The 24872-nt window shown below is 36.4% G+C and overlaps 1 protein-coding gene across 9 annotated transcripts in view; it reads right to left on the reverse strand.

Annotated features, from left to right (window-relative positions):
- Positions 1-24872, reverse strand: part of LOC117225746 (RYamide receptor) — a 32053-nt gene that overhangs the window by 2316 nt on the left and 4865 nt on the right. For all 9 annotated transcript variants that reach the window (XM_033479478.2, XM_033479477.2, XM_033479479.2 and 6 more), the window contains 8 exons: positions 10385-10457; positions 7261-7463; positions 3271-3419; positions 3068-3192; positions 2762-2982; positions 1697-1794; positions 1529-1619; positions 607-725 (listed from right to left, as the gene is read on the reverse strand). In XM_033479478.2, coding sequence (XP_033335369.1) covers positions 607-725; positions 1529-1619; positions 1697-1794; positions 2762-2982; positions 3068-3192; positions 3271-3419; positions 7261-7463; positions 10385-10457 — 1079 coding nt within the window. The remainder of the gene's footprint in view (positions 1-606; positions 726-1528; positions 1620-1696; positions 1795-2761; positions 2983-3067; positions 3193-3270; positions 3420-7260; positions 7464-10384; positions 10458-24872) is intronic.

Raw genomic sequence — 24872 nt, forward strand, 5'->3', positions numbered from 1 at the left:
TTATAACTTGTAGTACAACTTATACTGTATTTTAACTTGTATTATAACTTGTAGTACAACTTATATTATATTATAACTTATATTACAACTTAAAATATATCTTGCACTATATTATAACTTATATTATAACTTAGAATATATCTTGTACTATATTATAACTTACACTATAACTTAGAAAATATATCTTGTACTATATTATAACTTAGAATATAACTTATACTATATTATAACTTGTATTATAACTAATACTATATTTTAACTTGTAATTATAACTTGTAGTACAACTCTCTCTCTTATGCTATAATACAACTTGCACTGTAACTTAGAATATACTTTTTACTATATTATAACTTACATTATAGTATAAGTTATTACAGAAGTAATAATAGAAGTTACATATAAATTATACAATATAAATTATAACATAATATAAGTATAAGTAAACAACATTTACAATTAATAATCAGTAATAGTATTAGTAATATTATGTACTGATGTATTAGTATTACCACTTATATCTAATTCAGTACGTTACCATAACACATAGAACAGTATTAGCAATTAATTTAGTAGTCACTAGAGCTACATGGTTGTTAGGAAGAGTACCTAATAGAAGCTCGACTACTTTGCGTTTTATCCAGCTCTGTGTTATCGTTCGGGGTGGTCGATGACCATTTCCGTGATTTGATGGGACACCTCTGCTGGAACTCCCTTCTGAATTTCCCCTGGAAAAGGAAGATTTCATCGAACAGTCATGAACACGATGTACATAAACGTTTACAGTTCCCCATGTAAGTCCGATTCTCACGTGGCAAACTTTATATGCCGAATATCATTTTCCACACGACAAACTTTACAGTCTCGAACTATTATTTTCCCCGCGATAAATTCTACGTCTTAAGCGTGGTTTCTCATGTGGCCAATTTTACGCGCTAAACTGCATTTTTCCGCCCGACAAGATTCTGCATTCATTGCAATTCGAAGCGCAGTAGAGCCTCGGTCATTCTAACTGGATTTTCCTCGATTTTTTTTTATTTAGATCTTTGATTAAAAATATTTTTTTTGCAGATTAAAAGATTTTTTTTTCAAATTGTCTATTTTTGTGCACAATCCGTGCGTCAATTAAGGAGAATTTACTGTAATAACGCCGAATACTACAGGCTGTCGCAAAATTATGTTTCTTCCGGGGATCGAAGGGTTCCTGAGGTGATTTGAAGCAACCTTTTTCTTAGCGAAAATATCCTACGAGACTTCGTTTACGAGTTATTAACGAAAAACGTACGGCGTCACGCCCCCACTCGTCATCGCTCTGCCCCCGCTCTCCAATTGGTCCGCGTTTTATGCCGATAACTCGTGAACGAAGCCACGTAGAACATTTTCACTAAGGAAAAAGTTGCTTCAAATGATCTCAGGAACCCCTCAGTTTACGGACGTACCATAATTTTGGGACACCATGTAACAAGTATCGCAACTACGAAATATTATTTTTCGGTTTTAAATTGCAATTAACCTGTCGGTTTTTACGTACGTTATATATCCCGTAGATGAGCGGATTGTAGCAACTGTTCGACATAGCCAACCAGTCGCAGATGAAATATATGTAATTAATGTACTCGTAGCTGAAACATGAATTTTTCATCATCGTGCGATCGCAGTTTATTTTTGTTGTCGTTCGTTTTTGTCGCGCGATACTCACTGGTTGATCGGATAGCAATATTGGAGAAACTCGTACGTTTGAAGGGGCAGCCAGCAAAGTGCGAAAACTGCGACGACGATGATGAACATTTTAATCACCTGGAACGATATTTAGTGCATCATCTTTACGCGCAAAAATATCAAAAACCTTCGAATTTATAAGAAACAGAAATTACAGCGCCGAGAAAGTTTGGAGAAAAATTGGCCAACTTCGACCGACGATAACTCCGCGAAAAATCATCGTAAGATAACGACTCTGCCTTTAAATTAAAGCTTGAAACCTCTACTTTCGGACACCTTTTCTCGATTTTACGTATCGTGCACCCCCACTGCGGTAACTATTTAAATGTGACCATAGAAAAACCACCCCTTTCCGCGAGGCCACATTGATAATTGTCAAGTTCGACGAAATGCACGGTCGTTGTAAAATTTTTCTCAGAGACGCCGTATCGAGCCGAAAGAAGCTCCGTTCTTGCTCTCTAATTTAAAAAAATGTGAACGTAGCTGCGATTTTTTCCCGCGGAGTTACAGCACTTTATAGCCGACCCTGCATTTCTGTCACGTACCGCCGGCATTGGCGTTATCGGATGGTACTTTAAAGTGCTGTAACTTCGCGAACAAAAATCGCACGCGCGATTCTCTTTTTTCAAATTGAAGGGAAAGGATCGAGCTTCGTTCGGATGCGAATGGCATCGTCGGATAAAATTTTTCAAAGTCCCCGCTTTTCGTCAAACTTGGCAACTTTCGACGTGGCCTCAGGGGGTGGTTTTTCGACGATCACATTTAAATGTTTACCGCAAGGCGAAGGGTGCGTGATGCATAAAATCGAGAAACGGTATCTTAAAGTAGAAGTTTCAAGCTTCGATTTAAAAAAAGAGTCATGATCCTTCGATGATTTTTCGCGGAGTTATCGCCAATCAAAGTTGGCCAACTTTTATTAAAGATTTCTCTATAGTTCGTCGATCATTGTATTTCGTCCAAAGCGATAAATTGCGTTGAAGCAATCGATCTGAGAAATTTAAAATAATGAAAATCGTTAAAATAATCGAATGAAAGATCGTCCCACCCTCATCTTGTTCCTCATCAGATTCGCGTCGCGGGAGTCCTCCGCATTCCCGGGCGCTCTGTTGCTCCACAATTTCACCACCATCCTCGCGTACACGCAGGAGATCACTATCAACGGTATCAAATACCGCAGGATCACCAGCAAGAGTCCTTGGTAGATGAACATCGTCTTCATGGACAAGTTCACGCGGCCGCAGAACGGTTTCCTGTGAGTGGAGTTCGCTGGAATTACAAAAGGCGACGTCAGCTCGGCGCCAAGGGTCGCTGAAAAAAATTCGGCGAGCCGTCAGGGGGAGGGGACACGAACCATCGTCGGGGTCCTCCGATACCATGCGGACCTCGAGCGCAATCGCCATCGGTATCGACAGGATCGCACCGATCACCCAGATCCCGATGATCACGATTTTGGCAGTTCGTTTGCTCGGCTTCGGCCTGCGGGTCAGAATCATTGTTTTTCGGAAGGATCGTGTGGGCCGCGATGAAAAAAAGATTAACGAGATCGAAACGCACTTGAGTGGCTGGAGGATCGATCGGTGACGATCGATCGCGATCGCTGTCAGCGTGAACACCGAAACGCTAACAGAGAGGGTCTTCACGTAGGGACAAAAGGCACACAGGAAATGGGGCAGATCCCATCGTTGTAGCAGCGCCGCTTGAAACTGCAACGGGAACAATGGGATTCCGTCAGATGACAAAAGGACGTCACGCATCTTTTTAACCGCGAGCGTCGCTTATAACACTGTCCGACACGATTTTTGATTTCTTATAGCTAGTATGAAATTCTTGTAGAGCTTCACTCCTCGATCAAGGATCCGAAAACCGAATTGCTCCATCACCCTCATTTTTCGAAAAAAAACGAGCTTTTGTAAAAACCCAAAATTTTCGACAAAAATGAGGTATTGCATGAAAAGTAAAAACGTTAGAAAGTTCTCTAATTGGTGTTAAAAGATAGAAGAGAGTTTCCGGAATATAGTAGCGTGCAATTTATTAATTGTTTTTGGTCTTAAGTAGCAATAAATTAATGTCAAAGTTTAAAAAAATGTCGACGTGCACAGTTTCTGCGCAATATTTTTGTACTTTTACGAAAAGTTGTTTGTCCTGCACAAAAACTCTACTCAGGATCGGATTCTGTAGACATTTCTGAAGAAGAAACGGCCCGGTAAAAGTGTCAGAACGATATACGTTTCGAGTAGATCGAGAAAATGTTCGACGGCAACATGTACACGACGTTTTGCCGCCATATCCTTCGCTGCTCGCTTCTATCTGTCCGACAGGGCCGAAACTATGCGTAATCAACACCGATGGAGGGATCGAATGGGGCACCCAGCTTCGGCCTTGTCGGACAAAGAAAAGCGAGCAGCGAAGCACATGGCGGCAAAACATCGCGTACATGTTACCGACGAACATTTTCTCGACCTACTCAAAATGTACATCGTTCCGACGCTTCTATCGGGCCATTTTTTCTTTAAAAATGTTTACAGAATCCGATCTTGGTTAGAGTTTTCGTGCTGAACAAAGAACTTCTCGTAAAAATACAAAAATATTGCGGAGAAACTGCGCACGTCGACACTGTTTTAAACTGACATTAATTTATAGTTATTTAGGACCAAAAACAATTAATAAATTGTATGCCACTATATTCGGAAAACTTTCCTCTATCTTTTAACACCGATTAGAACTTTCTAACGTTTTTACTTTTCATGCAATACCTCATTTTTGTCGATAATTTTAGAGTGGCTATAGGAAATCAAAAAGAAAGTTTGATTTTGTCGGACAGTGTAATCGATACGGTAAACATGGCTGCGTAATAATCATTTCGGTCCATGGTTTCTAGTCGTAAGTAGGATTTTTAGGCAAAATAGACATTTTGTAAGATAATTGTAAGAAACGTGGGACACAGAAAAATGTTTTTACTATCTTAATGATTTTTATGAGTTGCATATAATGTTGGAATGTTCTCAAGGTCTTAGGATAACTTCATGGTTTTGCCTTTTATTTATTGACTATTTGTTTATAGTCTGATTGTAAGCAGACTAGCAGTAGAATGGAAGTTTTTAGTTATAAGAAGATTAGTAGTTTTTCTGGACTTTTTTAAAGTCATGAGTAGACTATCAGTAGAATTGACTTTGTAGTTATTAGTATACTATCAATAAATTGGACTTTGTAGTTACAAGTAGACTATCAATGTATTAGGATTTGTAGTTCTAAGTAGATTAGACTTTGTAGTTATAAGTAGACTATCAGTAGACTTGACTTTCTAGTTATAAGTAGACAATCAATAGACTTGACTTTCTAATTATAAATAGACTAGACTTTGCAGTTATAAGTAAACTACTAATAGACTAGACTTTGTATTTGTAAGTTGACTATCAATAGCCTTGATTTTCTAATTATAAGTAGACTAGACTTTATAATTATAATTAGACTACCAATAGACTAGACTTTATACTTATAAGTGAACTATCAATAGACTTGACTTTATAGTTACAAGTAAACTACCAATGGATTATACTTTGTACTTATAAGTTGACTATCAATAGACTTGACTTTCTAGTTATAAGTAAACTTGATTTTCTAATTATAAGTAGACTAGACTTTATAATTATAATTAGACTACCAATAGACTAGACTTTATACTTATAAGTGAGCTATCCACAGACTTGACTTTCTAGTTATAAGTAGACTAGACTTTATAGTTATAACTAGACTATCAATAGACTAGACTTTATACTTATAAGTGAGATACCAACAGACTTGACTTTCTAGTTATAAGTAGACTATCAATAAACTAGACTTTGTAGTTATAAGTAGGCTATCAATATATTAGAATTTGTAGTTATAAGTAGACTAGACTTTATACTTATAAGTAGACTACCAGTAGACTTGACCTGCTAGTTATAAGTTGAATATCAATATACTTGATTTTCTAGTTATAAGTAGACTAGACTTTATAGCTATAATTAGGCTACCAATAGACTAGACTTTATACTTATAAGTAAGCTATCAATAGACTTAGACGATCAATACACTTGACTTTGTAGTTATAAGTAAACTACCAATAGACTATACTTTGTACTTATAAGTTGACTATCAATAGACTTGACTTTCTAGTTATAAGTAAACTTGATTTTCTAGTTATAAGTAGACTATCATTTCCATTGATTAAATTGTAAGAATATCAAACACTAAGAGGACCATCAGAGACGACCAAAAAAGATTGCCACTTCTGTCCGACCAAAGATGTTCTTTCTACTGCAAAGTAGAATGTCTCAATTTCTTTAGCAAAACTTCAATAGTACAAAACCAACGTCACAAAAATTGCATAAAATCCGCATCTCCGTCATTAAAATTCAAGATCGTCAAACACTAAAAAAAAAAAAAATCATCACTGATGTCCAAACAAACTGTGTCAAGCCTGTCCGACCAATGCTGTTCTTTCTACTGCGGAGAACCTCGTCAAACGACCGAGTGATTTTGCTTTTCAATATCCTCTGACAAATTGTGGCGGCCTGCGCGAATAATAACGTCCGAGCGGAATTTGGAATAGCTTGGACCCGCGAGATTTACGATCGCGGTCGCTGGATATCGCTTCGCGTGTATATGTGTACACATACATGTCCGTAAATATCGCAGTTTCATAAAATTCGGAATTTACGGTCCTCCGTTCGGCAGCAAGCTAATAAATGTGTACTGACTAATTCACTGATTTACGCAAATCTACTAGTGCAATGAGCAACCGCTGCGATTTCATAAGGCTGCGAATTTATGCGCCTGTATTTCCGCGATTATTGCAATAAATACCGTGCAATTGTTCCTGGAAGAGCCACGATCGTGTACACCGTTAATACCGATATAAAATGTACCGGGTGAGCCAGTGAAAAATGTCACGGTGCCCTCGACTCGGTCCGGATGGACCGACTCGGACCTGGCTTCGGAGGAGTGGGGATGGCGACGCGTGCGCTGCGAGCAATGGAATGGTGACTCACGTGCTACTGTGTGGGACTCGCGGTACACGCGTCGCCATCCCTACTCCTCTGACGCCAGATCTAGCTTATTTCCCTGCGAACGCTGCCTCGGCTTGCTCCGACGCGTCCTTGGAACCATCGCATAATGCGCTACAAATTTGCTCGATACAGTCAACAAACTAATAAATAAGAGCAGCTAACAAATATATTTTTTTATAATATTTTTGATGACACACCCCGTATCTTCGGCCGAAAAATTCACAATAGACCGTCGCGTTCCAGAGACCGTGATCTATCTCCCGTCAAGCTATTCCCGACGATTTTCCGAGATCCATTAACAAAGTTTTCTTCCGACGCGGAGATTCCGACTCGTCCCGCTCAAAAAATGAGAAACGCCGCGGCCGTGTAATTTGTACACGTCCGTGGCTGCATTGTGAAATCTACGGTTCGGTATTCGCCGCAATTTATCACGCCGGGTCCCGAAGGATCCCGTCTCGCGTCGCAGGGATGGTAAACAAGAGATGGCGGGCCGTACCTGAAACGGGATCACGAACAAACCTATGACAATGTCAGCCACCGCCAGATTCGCGATGTAGAAATTCGTCACGCTCTGCATACGTTTGGACGCCGCGATGATCCACATCACGAGGGAGTTGCCAATCAGCGTGAGGAACGCGAGGCTGCCGTACAGGATGCTAAGGAACACGACGTGCAAGGTCGGCACTTCGTACGGTCTCTCTGAAAATGATATTCCGGTCGATTTTAATCGACATCGGCGGCAGAGATATTTTAGTTCTTTGCTGGGAAAAGTATACACATAATAAACAAAATTATGTTAACAACTGGCAGAAAGTGATTCCTGAGGTCATTCGAAGCAATTTTTTCCTTTGCGAAAATGTTCTACGAGGCTTCGTTCACGAGTAATTGACGAAAAACGTACGGCGCCACGCCCACACTTGTTCTAGCTCCGCCCTCGCTCTCCAATTGGTTCACGCTTTTTGCCGATAACTCGTGAAGGAAGCCTCGTAGAACATTTTCGGTGAGGAAAAAGTTGCTTCAAATTACCTGAGGAATCATATGAGGTAATTATTTCAGAATTATTATTATTTATATATTATAATAAATTTATTTTTCGCTTTCACTATTTTTATCGTAATATTTTTTATTATTAAAAGAACCTCGACCTAACGTTTTTACCGCAACGTCTTCACCACCATTGTATGTCATAATAAGTGGCATTATAATTGCAACAATGTTAAATGAAAAAGATGTGGAAACGACTTTAAACAACAGCAATTAATTTTCGTCAGAGATTCATAAAATTCGCAGTCCGATAAAATAAGCACAAAACTATAAAAATATTGTAAAAAGAATGTTTCTATCTAATTAACATTGTATATTTCGGTTGATTTTAATTGACAGTTGATTAGATCACTGCGGCGACAAGTATCTGGCAACGTGCTCGTTAAAAGTTGCAAGAACCGAAGACGCCCGGCTCGTTTACCGCGTTCGTGCTCGGCTTTTGTGTCTCGTTAACCGAACTTCCGACCACCTGCAGGGCAAATCGAAATAACTTCGGCGTGGATTAGTTTGAATTAAACGCCGTGAGCTTTGTTGCACTGGAATGTGAGTTTCGGTATAAAGTCGGTATTTATCTGCGGAGACAAAGGGTCAAATATTTCGCAGTTTCCGCCGTGAACGCTGTCAACTACACCGCGTGACGCGATCAAGTGGCAGCTTCGAGTTTCTTAAATGTGCAAGAACTGAATCGAATGCAACATTGTGTAAAACTGAATTAAATGCAACGCTGTGCAAAACTGAATTAAATGCAACATTGTGGAAAATTGAAGAAAATGCAACATCGTGCTAAATTGAATTAAATACAACAATGTGCAAAACTGAGTTAAATGCAACAGTGTGTGAAATTGAATTAAATGCAACAATGTGCAAAACTGAATTTAATGCAACAATGTACAAAACTTAATTAAATTGCAGCAATGTGTAAAACTGAATCAAATGCAACATTGTGCAAAACTGAATTAAAAGCTTCACTGTGTAGAAACTGAATCGGAAACATTATTTCTGTTTAAACGAATGCAACGTTGCCAGCGTTACAGAATCATGTACATTGTTCGCGTCTGGTGCCGATATTTCACGTGTACAGTAACAATAAATATTTATTAACCGAACTCCATAGTTCAAATCGTGATGCATCGCTGCACGCTGACTTTAAACTCTGTTTACGTCGGTTTTTCCGATGAAAAATTCCAGCTATTAACCCGGCCGGAAGTTTTATAGTGCGCACGCGAAATCGTTAACCTTTAACCGGCGGCGATAGTTAGTGGAAATTCGATTAGTATTCTGTCTCGTTCGAATCGCGGGGCAGTAAAGCGTGTTGTTTAGAAAGCTCGTTCATCGTTCAGCTCGGCGAGTTTTTGTTCCGAGATTAAAGTAACGCAACGATAATGGACGTGGCGACCCAGAAATACAGGGTGTCCCAGAAATAGCGTTAGAAATTCAAACGTGTGACGAGGCGATTGCTCGGGCGATTCCTAACAACTTTTTCCTTTGCGAAATTTTTCTCCGTGGCTTGGTTAATGAGTTATTCGCGAAAAACGGGGACCGATCGGAGATCGCGTACGGCTCGCGCTAGCGTGGGCGCGGCCTCGCGTGGCCCCGCGCTAGCGTGGGCGGGGCGTCTACTGTGCTCGCCGCCTAATTGGTCAGCGTCTTTCCTTAATAACTCGTTAACGAAGCCTCGGAGAACATTTTCGCAAAGGGAAAAGTTTCTTCAAATCACCCGAGGAATCTCTCCTTTCTCTCGGAGCTCTATAAGGTGTCAGTTTACGACGCGACTGTATCCTAAAGCAATGCACATTGTGACACGATGATCTTCGTATTTATCTGTCTAAGCAAGTACGTGTTATCTTCGCGGCGAAACAATGTGAAACCCGGATTTAACGGGTCGCTGTACGGTTGAACGTCTCTCGGGACGATGTATCAGAAGAATTTATGTTTGCACATGGATCGCAGCTTGAAGAGCACAGAGATGCATGAGTTATTGCTCCGCGCTGCAGTAATTTCAGTATCTCGCCGTAAACTGCAAGCAATAATACCGCAATGAAAACGTAAATCATTGGTTTTTATGAATTTTACGTAACATGACGAACGACACTTAAACGCGCTGTTCATTTTATCGATATACAATAATTCCGCGATAAAACCGCGATTGCTTTCGTGGACTCGATCGGCGACGTTGCCATACTTTGCGTTTAATAATATTAATAGTAATAATATTAATATTAATATATTATAATTAATAGTAATATACATAATATTAATATATTATAATTAATAGTAATATATATAATATTAATATATTATAATTAATAGTAATATATATAATATTAATAATAATAATAATATTATTATTATTATTATTAAAAGAAAAAATTATCATTTGGAAATGTAAATATAGGTTAGGTCTGGGTGGGGTATAAATTAGGTTAGAGTTACGTCTGATTTTGATTACGGAGCTTCAATGATAAATAATTAGGGAATAAATTAACTTCGTGTGATATAGAGTTCTCATAATTGAATGCAGACGATTTTAATTTAGCATAAATAATTCTGTAATCAAATTAGCGTGTTACTCGTACCAAAGGGACGAGCCGTGGCCATAGAAGTGTCGTTACTGTAGAGCGACGAATCGTTCATAGTGACAGCGTCCATCTGCAAGAAATGAAAAAACGGATATCAATATTATAACAATGAAAAAAGAACATATTTTTCTAAATATATTTCGTAGACTAATTAATCTTTCTGCCAATGTTCATTAGTATCCGTAGGAAAATATTAATTTGTCTGCTAAAAAAAAGTATGTTGAAAAAAATTGCTGAATAAATATTGGTAAACAAGTGTATGAAAAAAATTGCTATACAAGTGGGTTAACAAATGTGTTTGAAAAATTGCCGAATAAATATTGCTAAATAACCTAAATATTGTCAAATAAAAAAATACCAAGCAAATACATTAAAAAATATGTTGCCAAAAAAATTGTTAAATAAATATTGGCTAAGCAAGTATATTAAGAAAATATATTGCCAAAATAGTTGTTAAATAAAATATTTTTTAATCAAGCGTATTTTAAAAAATAAGTTGGAGTAACTTAAGAAGAGTAAAATTCTGAACGATCGTAAGATTGCTCGATGACAATTCCGTGGGAAGGGTCCGCCGTTTCGAATGTTAACGATCTTCTCGCTCGGCACCCTCGAACATTGTGTATTTGCATCAATTATGTGGGTAGGGATAATGGCGGCGCCATCCGGTAGAATGCATTCCATGACTCCGTGCGCATCAATGTAAATACCTTTATAACGATAATGGACCGGTTGTAATCGATTCACCGAATGTGTACATCTCTGCGGCGGGGCTTATCGTTAATTTCTGGGTGTACCATTTATACCGGGTGTACGAACGAATCCGATACCGCGGCCGGTGAACGTTTCTGCGGTGTTTACTGAAAATTACGCGGATCGATCATGCGAACCGTGAAACGCGATATTTCCGCGTTGGCGGTAATGTTTGTTGCATTGTAATGGTGATTGGATTTGTTTAAACTATTGAATCTATTGTTATTGTTGGTGTATTGGCTGATGGAAAAAATGAAAGATGATAGTGAGGGAAAATTATTTAATAGGCAAAATAATATAGTATATTGTGCTGTAAATGATATGCTAAATATAATATAATATACTAAACATACTAAGTATACTAAATATATAATATTAAATATACTAAATATAATATAATATACTAAGTATACTAAATATGATATAATATACTAATACATAATATATAATATACTAAATATAATATAATATACTAAATATACTAAATGCACTAAGTATAACATAATATACTAAATACACTAAATATAATAAATAATATACTAATTATAATATACAAAATACACTAAATATATTAAATAATATACTAATTATAATACACAAAATACACTAAATATAATAAATAATATACTAAATCTAGCATACTAAGTACACTAAATATAATAAAAAATATACTAAATGTAATATACAAAAATAATATTAATACAATATGGCTACTAAAATAATTACGAAAAATGTATTTAAATTCTTAAATTGTTATTTCATTGACTCGGGGTCGTTTACGGTAAATAATACGCAATAAAATCGTAGAAAAAAAATCGCCGATCGTATGAAAACAGTTCCGGCTACTCATTGTTAAAAAAAAAAAAAACGACGGAGAACTCGGGTGAAGCGAGAACGGCGGGCGATTTCGCAAACGCTGCAGGAAACAAGCGTCGCGGAGGAGTACACGGTGACGCGCGGTTATGGTCGCCGGCGCGTTAATTGGATCCGGATCGCGCGCGCGTGCCATTGAAAACTGGAGCGGAGGATTGCCGGTGTACGGCGGGACGCGATCCCCGGTCACCGCCGCGGCATTTATCCGCGGCGGATTTCAATATGGGATACATTCGATGAAACTTTAATTAGCACGTAACGAGAAATTCGCCGTAAAACATTCCATTGTCCACCGTTCGCCTAAATGGAATTGGCCGGCCGCGTTTGTTAAACCGTGGACTGGCCACGTACCGGGTGATCCAGTTGAAATCGAACGTCAAGTTCGAGTTATCTTCGTTATTACGAGAGATAGACAAAAAAATGACAAAGATAGATTTAAATGGTTTCGAGACGCGCATCCGATGGTAACAAAGTATCATTCCGCCAAGGTCGTTGTGGTAATATTTTCAAGGTCATCGTCATTTTTTACCACATTAACTTTCATTTTTTATAGCACCACGTTGTTGCTCATATTAAAACGAATTTATTGACCTGTAACATCATGACCTTCGGGCAACCTTGACACTTAAAAAATGAGATAAAGTTTTTAAGAATATACTCGTTTTTTGACTGTCAAGGTCGCCCCAAGGTCGCGGTGTTATAGATCGTCGAACTCGCCTCGATGCGAGCAACAACATTGCGTCATAGAAGATAACCGTTGACGAACAAAAAATATCGATGACCTTGAAAAGATCGTTAAAGCGACCTTGGTGGAATGATACCTTCTTATCATCGGATGCGCGCCTCGAAACCATTTAAATCTAACTTCACCATTTTTTTCTATATCTTTTATAACGACGGAATTAAATTTGATGGTACCATTGAAATGGATCACCTAGTATATATATATACGCGGTGTAGGTTCGTACGTGGGGCAAGCAATGACTTCAAACAAATTGTGTCTGCGCTCTCGAATCGGATTTCCACTGGTTGTCGATGCGAGAACAATTCACGAATATCGAAGAGATCGGACAACAATGAATGCGTCGGGGAGAAGTGGGGGCGGGGAGGATAAAAGACTACAGAAGCAACACGGAAAACCGATGAAAGCAATCGGGGTAAATGGTTGCGACATCCGATTCGTACCGGGAAGCTAATAATCGTCCAATTAATTTTCGCGATGATCAAGGCTCGAATGAAACGCAGCGGTGATTCTATATTGAAATTAAACCGGCGCTGATTAATTCGTTGGCGTAGGTTAATTATGTCGAGGATTTAAATGAAACAACTCTAATCGCGATCGCGCAACAACGCGACGACGTTGCTGAACGAATTTACCGAAGGAGGAAAATTCATATCCGCACTCGACGCACCGGTTTCTTTCATTCGCGAGCGACCGATTCGACGACGAAACAATTCCGTTGCTTTATCGAGGCCCGGCGAGAGATTGTGTTCCATCATTCCTTCACGAACGAATTCGCAAACAGATCGCGAACGAGGCTTCGTTACATGGACAGCTGGCTACAGAATTATTGCTCGAATAAAATTTGCATGATTGTTCTTGTAAATTTTGGATGTCGGATTGTTTGATTGTTATTTAATAGCAAAATTGGACAACATAATTTGAGGAATGTGAAGAATTTCTTTCGATTACTTGGATTTGGAAATAAATATCTTGACACATAAACTAGTATTTGAAAATAAATATCTTTAATTCTGATCTTATAATATTTGATATTGCAATTTTGATATTATAATATTGATATTACAATATCGATATCGTAATATTGATATTACAATATTGATATTATATTATTGATATTATAATATTGATGTCATAATATTGATATTATATTATTAATATTATATTATTGATATTATATTATTGATATTATAACCTTGGCCTGATAATACTGACATTATAATATTGATATAATATTGATATTATAACCTTGGCATTATAATGCTGATATTATAATATTGATATTATAATATTGATGTCATAATATTGATACTATATTATTGATATTATAATATTGATATTATAACATTGGCATTATAATGCTGATATTATAATATTGATATTATAATGTTGATATTATAACTTTGGCATTATAATACTAATATTATAATATTGATATAATATTGATATAATATTGATATTATAACCTTGACATTATAATGCTGATATTATAATATTGATATTATAATTTTGATTTTATAGTATTGAAATTATAATATTGATATTATAATATTGACATTATAATTTTGATATTATAATAAAAATCACTAAAAACCTGAGTGATTATATCTTTGGTCTTTTGATCGACTAATAATAAAATAACTATTTTCAATGTCAATCAAGATGAGTAATCGATTTGATCCGATGGACACACGGCCACTCGTGTACAGAGTTTGAAAAGTTCCAAGTTCCAGTGCTGCAGAATATTAATTAGATAAATTTGCATGCCTCCCCTAAAAGCTGTAATCGATAATGTTAATAAATCCTGCTTGGCCGAGGCATTATCCTGCGACATTAAACTCACATAAAAGTTCTCATAAACTCCCAACTGAAACAGCCAAGTGCAAGAACATACTCCTAAGAAGAAAAATGCTTTTTCTCGGAAGACTTCCTACGATCGCTTTTCTCTCCGATGCACTGTTCACGGGAAATTGAATGCGAAATGAAATATGGTTCTAAATCGGATAATTCATTTCAATGAAATCAAGCTCGCCGAGTCAATTTATTCCTACACTTACACGTGGATTAATCTGATCGCACTATCAATCGAGTCCAGACGTTTCAATTACCCACTCCAGCGACTCGTTTACACTCGCGTTTCCGGCTCCGATCGTTCACATAATCGCATGCACGGATCACGGTGCAATACTTTCTTTTTTATTTGCACACTGTTTTTTAATAGATTTATTTTAGAACAATCTGCTGTACGAAGATATTTATTTGATATGGAATCTAGTTTACGACAAATTCTAATTTACTACAAATTATTGTTTATAGCAAATTATAGTGTATAATAACTTTTAGTTTACAGCAAGTTATATTGTACTTTGCAACAAATTATTGTTTACAACAAATTATTAGTTATAACAAATTATTGTTTATAACAATTTATAGTGTATAACAAATTATAGTTTACAACAAGTTATACTAAAGTATGTTGTCCTTTACAACAAATTATAGTTTACAACAAATTATACTTTACAGCAAATTATATTGTACTTTATATCAAATTATACTTTACATCAAATTATTGGTTATAACAAATTATACTTTACAACAAATTCTTATAACAAATTATACTTTAATACAATGTACACTTCGCAGAGAATATACTTCTCAAGAGATTATATTTTACAACAAATTATTGTTTATTAACAAATTATGGTTCATAACAAATTATACCTTACAACAATAACCTGAAATTTGTCTCGTTAAACTATCGAGATCAAGATTAGCTGCAACGGTCACGCAATTTTTTTTCTACCACCCTGTACATGGAAAATAAAGCAGAGAAAATTCCAAGGCTTTTCCGGAAGAAAAAGCTGTACTCGATAAATTTCTTAGATTTTGCTTGAACCTAACTCATTACTTTTCCAGGCGTGTCGCTTCGTTTTTTATCAAGATCGCCACGTGTTACCGAAGTCTTACTCGGTCAGCTGTAATCGTTTGGCTCGGTGTAATCTGCACATCGAAATTTGTTCTTCCGAGCACGCTCGACCCTAACTCTCGTTGCTCCTAATCTAATTCGGCTCACCGAGCCGAAAGTGTTTCTCTCCTCGATTTTTGACGCCTTGTTTTCAGCATTCCAGAGTATTTCCATAATTTCTACCGCAGCGCGTTTCCACTCGCGACGTCGAATGCGACCGGATGCCTCGGGCGATAAACACCGAGAACTTATCTCCCGTGGAAGACACCGTGACGGCGGTGTATCAGGGACCCTTCGTATTTCTAATAATTCCTTGTCCCTGCAGATTACCCGTCTCATTTTCTTCGGTGAATTTTGCGATGGCGAATCTAATATTGTGCGTCGTCTCGAATTTTTACCAGCACGGAAAGTTTTACCAACGACAAGCACGGCGGCAGTCGCAATCTCGACGAGTACGATTCGCAGCGATTTTTTGCACCGGCGCTGCAGGCTCCCCGATGACGGAAATATTCATAAAATGTAGTTCAACGACGGCGAAATGCCGGGGACATTTTCTGTGATTTCTGACTGTTTGCACGAGCGTGCAATGACTTTTTAATAAAGAGCGAACCATTTGTTGTTATGAGAAGCGAATTATTTTTGGTAATTATTTGGAAACATCGTCTCCGTTTTTGTTGGCGTTTCGATATATCGTACGGCTTGACACACACAACTTTTTCCTTTGGAGAAGATTTCTATCCGCAACGGTTTCCGAGATATTCGCGAGAAACTGCAGACCTAACAGAGACCTAACCTAACTTGTACTTATAAGTAGATTGTAAATCGTAAGATTATGTAATTAGTAAAGGACATTTGTTTCCTGTTTAATAATTTTAATAATAATTTCACACACAATGAGCTCATAATACTGCAATAATATTTTCAAATTGTTTAAATGTTTTTGTTGTTTTGCATTTAATCCAGGCATTGTTATTATAAATTCATAAGATCTGAAGTATTCTTGTAACGTCCAAGGCATTTGAAAAAACATTTGGAAAAGAAAATACGAATTTATGAAGTATAGGTTAGGTCTGAGTTAGGTCTAAGTTAGGTCTGGGTAATGTCACCTATCATAAACGCACAAAATCTGAGGTCTATTCATAACGTCCAAGGCATTTGAAAAATCATTTGCAAAAGTAAATACGAATGTAAGAAGTATAGGTTAGATCTGAGTTAGGTCCGAGTTAGGTCTGAGTTATGCCACTTATCATAAATGTATAAAACCTGAAGCCTACTCATAACATCCAAAGCATTTGAAAAAAGAATATTTGGAAAAGAAAATGCGAATGTAAAAAGTATAGGTTAGGTCTGAGTTAGGTCTAAGTTAGGTCTAGTTTATGTCACCTATCATAAACCCATAAAACCTGAGATCTCCTCATAACGTCCAAGGCATTTGAAAAAAGCACCTGCAAAAGTAAATTCGAATGTAAAAAGTATAGATCAGGTCTGAGTTAGGTCCGAGTTAGGTCTGAGTTAGGTCTATATTAAGTCTAGAGTATACACACTGAAAAAGATTGCAGCTTATTAGTGTCCTAAATAACACGAATAAAATGGCATGTACTTTCAGTTACTTGTATTTGAAAATAAATATCTCGACACAAATTTATTTAATTAATTAAAATAATTAATTTTGTATTAAAAATCGTTGGGTTCTCTTGTCGCTACGAGAATATTTTTTGGGCCGATACTAACGCGGCAAGTGGAGGTTGCGTATCGTAAATAAGGTACACAGGTTTAATCGTTTCATCGGTCTATGGTGTAACATGTTGCAGCTGCACGATCATTGGAGATGCTGGGACAGTACCTTGTTACGGTCATGCCTCCTCCGGACAATATGCACTTTGTGCTCAATAACGCGATTATGCCATTTCGCCGACGTAATACGGGCAAGCAAAGGCCACTTTAACAGGCGTCTTGTTTCTGCACGCAAGGTTCAGGTTCAGATGAACGATCATCGTGATTCGTCAACGGCAATTTTCTGTTCTTTCGCCGAGCAGCGGCTCGTTACGCTAATTATATGATCGAAATTGAATTGCATATTAGACTATTATTAATACTCGCAGAATAATCGTGAAACTTAGGCAATTTTATGAAATTATGGAGAAATATAATTTGTCCCTGGATGATTACTAAAATTAGTGCATTAAAGTGTATTAAAAAATATGTGTATTAAAACAGTGCATTTGACAAAAAATGTTGTAAGTCCTTGAAAGCATTCCTGAGATCATTTGAAATAACTTTTTCCTTCGCGAAAATGTCGCTCCGTTAACGAGATATGGGAGAAAAACGTACGGCGCCACGCCCCCACTCGTTCTCGCTCCGCCCTCGCTCTCTAATTGGTCCGCGGTTTTTGCCGATAGCTCGTTAACGAAGCCTCGTAGAACATTTTCGCTGAGGAAAAAGTTGCTTGAAATGATCCCAGGAATCCTCCCGAGGGCTTAAATTATTTTTGCAAAATAATAATGTGAAATAAGATTAAATATTGCTCTAGATAATTATCGTTCGAATGTCAAACATTAAGGAATAAACTCATCAGAAATCTTTCAACATAAACGCCGATCGGAATAATCACAGAATTCGAATAAAAAGGATTAAACTAATCGCACGATTTGTTTCTCGAAAGTAACAAAGTATTTCTATTCAACCATGTCTCGCGCAAGGCGAATTACTTTAGCCGGGGACCCTAATTCGTAGCCGCAAACTGCGACGTCTTAATTGAACCACGGATTACATCGTAAACGGTATTTATGGGGCGCGTTCAGGTTCACTCGAATTTTGGCAAGCGAGGTTTACGAGCGGCGTCGTGGGAAATTGCTTGACACGCTTAGGACACCGTCGACGGAAATAGGACCGAGTAGGTTGTTCGCTTTATCCCTGAAAAGTGGGTTCAGGTTCGTCAATGATCTAATTGGGCTGCCACCCATTACTGGCAACGTCGCCCCATGCGATTTTATCTTTTTATACGAGTTTTAATTAGAGCCAGCGAGCACGCAACTGCGGTCTCGTTTCGCCGGAAAGTTCGCCAGCATTCATTTCGTCGTCGTTCATAAAATCATGTAGCTGTAATCATGAAAACATGATACAACGTGGTCACGAAAAACTGTAGTGTCACTCTTCTGGAATTGCAAAAAAGTAGCGCGCTTGTGGAAAATGACGTAGCATGGTCGCGAGTAAATGAAGTGGTGTAGTCAAGAAAAATATAATCACAAAAATATGAAGTAGTATAATCACAAAAAATGAAGTAGTACGATCAGGAAAATGGAGTACTATAATCACAAAAATATGAAATAGTATAGTCACAAAAATATGAAGTAGTATAATCCCAGAAATATGAAGTAATATACAATCGCAAAAATATGAAGTAGCACAATTGCAAGAATGAAGTAATACAATCGGGAAAATGGAGTACTATAATCACAAAAATATGAAATAGTATAGTCACAAAAATATGAAGTAGTATAATCCCAGAAATATGAAGTAATATACAATCGCAAAAATATGAAGTAGCATAATTGCAAGAATGAAGTAATACAATCGGGAAAATGGAGTACTATAATCATAAAGATATGAAATAGTATAATCACAAAAATATGGAGCAGTAAAATCACAAAAATATGAAGCAGTAAAATCACAAAAATATGAAGCAGTGTAACTGTGAAAAATGAAGTACTGAGATCACAAAAATAAAGTAGTATAATCACAAAGAAATGAAGTAGTTCAAGCACGACAAATGAAGCAATGTAACCACAAAATATGAAGTAGTTTAAGCACGACAAATGGAGCAATGTAACTACAAAATATGAAGTAGTTTAAGCACGACAAATGAAGCAATGTAATCACAAAATATGAAGTAGTATAATCACAAAAATATGAAACAATGTAAATGTGAAAAATGAAGTACTGTGATCACAAAAATGAAGTAATTCAAGCACGACAAATGAAGCAATGTAATCACAAAATATGAAGAAGTGTAATCACAAAAATATGAAGTAGTATAATCACCAAAATATGAAGTAATATAATCACAAAAATACAAAGTAGTAAAATTACAAAAATATGAAGCAGTATAATTGTGAAAAATGAGAAGGTACTATAATTACAAAGTAGTAAAATCACAGAGAAATAAAGTAGTAGGAAAATAAAGTACAATAATCACAAAAAATACAGTCGTAAAATCACAAAGAAATGGAGCAAGCTAACCATAAAGAAATCAAGCATTACTGCAATCACAAAAAATGAAACATCGCGATGACAAAGAAAACGAAGGGGAAGAATTTTCATCGTCCGGATTTCGCAACGACGTTGCCATTTCCCGGCGCGCCTTTCAAACTCACCGCCGTGTATCATGCCAACGGAAATTTTCATCGTCTCGATAGCGCCATATTATCGATTCGATTAGCGAAATTGACGTGGACACACGCGAAGCAAACAGTAGGGGATCCCTCGGATCCGCACGTTTCCCGATAAAAGTGTTTTCGCACCGCTTACGTACCGAATTGCGAACGCGAAATTCCGAGAACCGCCACCAGGAATTTCTTAATCGTTCAATCAAATCTGTCCCTCGCAGTCCTCTACTATTAAAAAAAAACTGCGCTTTGACGGAAACTGTAATTAAACGATTCGCGAATCTTTCGTTCCGATCTCCCCCCCCCCTCTGAAATTATCGTGGTCTCAGTTTGGGAATGGGTGATACGATAATAATAATTATTCGAGTAATTATATAATAATAATAATTGTTATTACTTGAGTTATTACATAATAATAATAATTATTATTTAGGTGATTATATAATAATAATAATTATTATTACTCGAGTAATTATATAATAACTATTATTTAAGTATTATTATACATTATTATATATTATATATATTATTATATATTGCACATTATGTATATTGTTATGTATTATATATTACTATATATAATGTATCATATACATTATTATATATAATGTATCATATATATTGTTATATATTTTAACTATAAAATTGTCAATTTTCGTGGACAATCCGAGCGTCAATTAGGGCAATTTTATTGTATACGCGCGAGTTTTGTAGCAACATATTTTCCTCGGGATTTCGAGGATCGCGCGGAAAAGTTTCCAAAAAGCTTGAGATTTATGGCACGAGGAAACCGTTCGAGTTCGGTTGAACATCGTTGCCGTCTCGATACGCAGCGTCGGTTGGAATTTGACGAGTGGGACGTACCAAAAAAGTTCGAAATAACTGGGATTATCGGAGCTTCAAAAGCGAACCAGTTAAAGCACGCAGCCGCGTCCGCGAAAGTTCGACTTCCGCGCGATTCTCCGGGCATCTTTGTCGAAGTTTATCTCCGCGAATCGTCAGCCGACTCGTTTTTAAAGGACCGTGGAACGGCGACCCAGTCGAGGTAAAATTGGACAAGGAAAACTCGATTTTTCAACCGAAACGAGGAACGGACATTTTTGGGCACACGAAATGTTGCGTTGTATCGTTGTAATTTGGTACGAATTTTTTCGAGGAAATGTGCTGTCATTCGGTTTTTATTTGCAAGATCATAAATAGATAGAGATTCGTGAATTTGCAAGCAGTATATACTTAGTTTTTCATTAATCTCATTTACATAAAGAAGCGTTTAATTATGGCTCGGCATTCGCACGCTCGAACGTGGGAAAAGTGGAAATTAGGAAGAGATTGTTTTGGAAGTTTAATTTATGAATGATCAATCATTTTTCTTTGATGTGTGTGAAGAAAATCAAATTGATGGTATTCGAAAGAAAAATAAATGAATACAATTCGAAAGAAAAGAAAATAAATGCTATTCGAAAGAAAAATAAATGAATAGTATTCAATAGAAAATTAAATGAATGGTATCTAAAAGGAAATCAAATGAATGATATTCGAAAGAAAAATAAATGAATCGTATTCAATAGAAAATTAAATGAATGGTGTCGAAAAGGAAATCAAATAAATGCTATTCGAAAGAAAAATAAATGAATGGTATTCAATAGAAAATTAAATGAATGGTATTCAAAAGGAAATCAAATGAATGCTATTCGAATGAAAAATAAATGAATGGTATTCAATAGAAAATTAAATGAATGATATTCGAAAGAAAATCGAATGAATGCTATTCGAAAAAAATAAATGAATGATATTCAAAAGTAAATCGAATGAATGCTATACGAAAGAAAAATAAATGAATGGTATTCAATAGAAAATTAAATGAATGGTATTCAAAAGGAAATCAAATGAATGCTATTCGAATGAAAAATAAATGAATGGTATTCAATAGAAAATTAAATGAATGATATTCAAAAGAAAATCGAATGAATGCTATTCGAAAAAAATAAATGAATGATATTCAAAAGTAAATCGAATGAATGCTATTCGAAAAAAATAAATGAATGATATTCAAAAGAAAATCGAATGAATGCTATTCGAAAAAAATAAATGAATGATATTCAAAAGTAAATCGAATGAATGCTATACGAAAGAAAAATAAATGAATGGTATTCAATAGAAAATTAAATGAATGGTATTCAAAAGTAAATCGAATGAATAATATTCAATAGAAAATGAACTGAACTCTATTCGAAAAAGCCCAATACATTTTTATTTTGTCAAAAGCGTGGCCCACCCATAAATGTACCCCGTGCACCAATGAAATGAGTATTTTTTCAACGAAATAAGGTACTGGTGTAATTGCGTGTCGGCTGATTTAGTGCGTTACAGAAACAACAAATGTTCGCAGCGTACGTTTCGCTTTTCCTACTAGTTTATCTCGTTCCGTGGATTTCTTTTTCCGCGATTTACGAAACCACTGTGTTTATACGTTTCTACACTGGGTTTATCACCGTTGATACAAGATAACTATGCAGCAAAGGGAGTAGCACATCGATTTCGACGTTTAGGTCTGAGTTAGGTCTGGATTAGGACTGAGCTAGATCTAGATTAGGGCTGAGTTAGGTCTAGGTTAGGGCTGAGTTAGGTCTAGATTAGGGCTGCGTTAGATCTATTATATTACGATTGGGTTAGGTCTAGATTAGGTCTGAGTCAGGTCTAGATTAGGGCTGAGATAGGTCTAGATTAGGTCTGAGTTAGGTTTCGATTAGAATTGAGTTAGATCTAAGTTCGGGCTGAGTTAGGTCTAGATTAGGAATGAGCTAGGTCTAGAGATTAGGGCTGAGTTAGGTCTAAGTTAGGGCTGAGTTAGGTCTAGGTTAGGTGCCTTTTTAAAAAGAAATTACTAAATTGATAAAGTAGCATGATTTTGACAATAAACAAAGATCTCGAACTTATTTATTAATGATTAACACTGCTGCAATTTATCCAAGAATTAATTTCCAATTAATCCAGTTGATCGCAATTACATTCGGTAATTTCGCGCGAACTTTTTAAAAATGACGTAACGATAACGTTTTTTCGCATAAACGATAGTCGTTCGAGACGGCGACTCCGACAATATATGTATATCAAGAGTTATTTGGGACGGTCTTGGATGGTTTCGAGTGCGCGACGGAAGAACAAATGAAAAAGCCCCGGGATTCCATATCACTTGAAGCACTTTGGACAGCAAAGCGTGGAAAGTCTAGACTTCGAGTGGTCGTAGGATCGTCTGAAATGTGAAGTGTTTTGCAAGGCAGTTCTGTTCGCAACAAAAGTTCCTCCCCGTTTTATTGGTGAGCGAGGGAATTTAATCCGTCGTGTAACACTATTCTGTTTTGAACGAGAAATTGAAATAAAGGACCGTTCCGTGAGATCACTCTGAATTGCTTGAACTGCATCCTCTGATATGTGACTCGTTTCAAAATTCCAGACTTTTGCGGAAATGACTAGTAGAAAATTTACTGTTAAATCGGAAACTGAAATCTTGTATTATTGGTGCAATAAGTGCTGTAATAAATGGGATGATAAATAGTATGATAAATAGTGTAATAAATAGTGTAATGAATAGTATAGTCAATGCTGTAATAAATAATATAATAAATAGTATAATAAATAGTATAATAAATAACATAATGACTATATAGTATACTCAATAGTATAATAATTAGTATACTCAATAATATAATAAATATAGTATAATGAATAGTATACTGAATAGTATACTCAATAGTATGAAAAATAGTATAATAAATAATATAATGAATATATATAGTATACTCAATAATATAATAAATAGAATAATGAATATATATATATATATATATATATATATATATATATATATATATATATATATATATTGCTGAGTCTCGATGGTAGACAAAAATTTATTATATTATATATATTTATTATGATATTTATTATACTATATTTATTATAAATATATTTATTATATATATTTATTATACTATATTTATTATAAATATAGTATAATAAATATCATAATAAATATATATAGTATAATCAATTTTTGTCTACCATCGAGACTCAGCAATTTAAATCGATCTGGGCATACAATAAATATAAATCATCCCCTTCGCCCAACCATTTAATATTATCACTTATCATTAAAAAAAAAATAACGATGGCGCAAGGGATGAGTAAAATCGCTTCGAATCCGCGGAAATTGTTCGGACATCGGGATTTATTTTCCACGCGCGGAAACGATTCACAAAACGCCATCCGACGATCGCATTATCGCGCGGAATCGAACATTCCAATATCGCCGAACACGAAAATACAATCTCGGAAACAGAGACCCCGAGGCGGCGCCTGTTCGTCCGAGGAATCGCAACGCCTCGAACCCCGAAGCTCATGAACCGCTACGGATCGCACTAGCGGACGATTTTTCATGGAACACAGAGATACACGCGTTCAGCTCCGGCTACGATATCGCGGCGAATTTATTCGGTTACGCGCGACGAATTCGAACGAAGTCGCTTCATCCGGGGTCTTCCACGATGCGCCAGTTTGTCTACAAATTGTGCCCGAGAAAAATGTGCATGAATCTGCTTATTTTATTCTATCTTGTGATCGCCGTAAAGTGTTCAAACATGCATTCGAATAGGACAAAATTTCTCGAAGTATTTCAGGGGATTCGACACGTTCCGATGCAGTCTGTGAGAAAGTTTTAAATGAACTTCTTCTATAAATTAGAACCATTCGCGTTTCCGACCGCGTCCAGCG

Source organism: Megalopta genalis, chromosome 14, assembly GCF_051020955.1.
Source record: "Megalopta genalis isolate 19385.01 chromosome 14, iyMegGena1_principal, whole genome shotgun sequence".
NCBI lineage: Eukaryota > Metazoa > Arthropoda > Insecta > Hymenoptera > Halictidae > Megalopta > Megalopta genalis.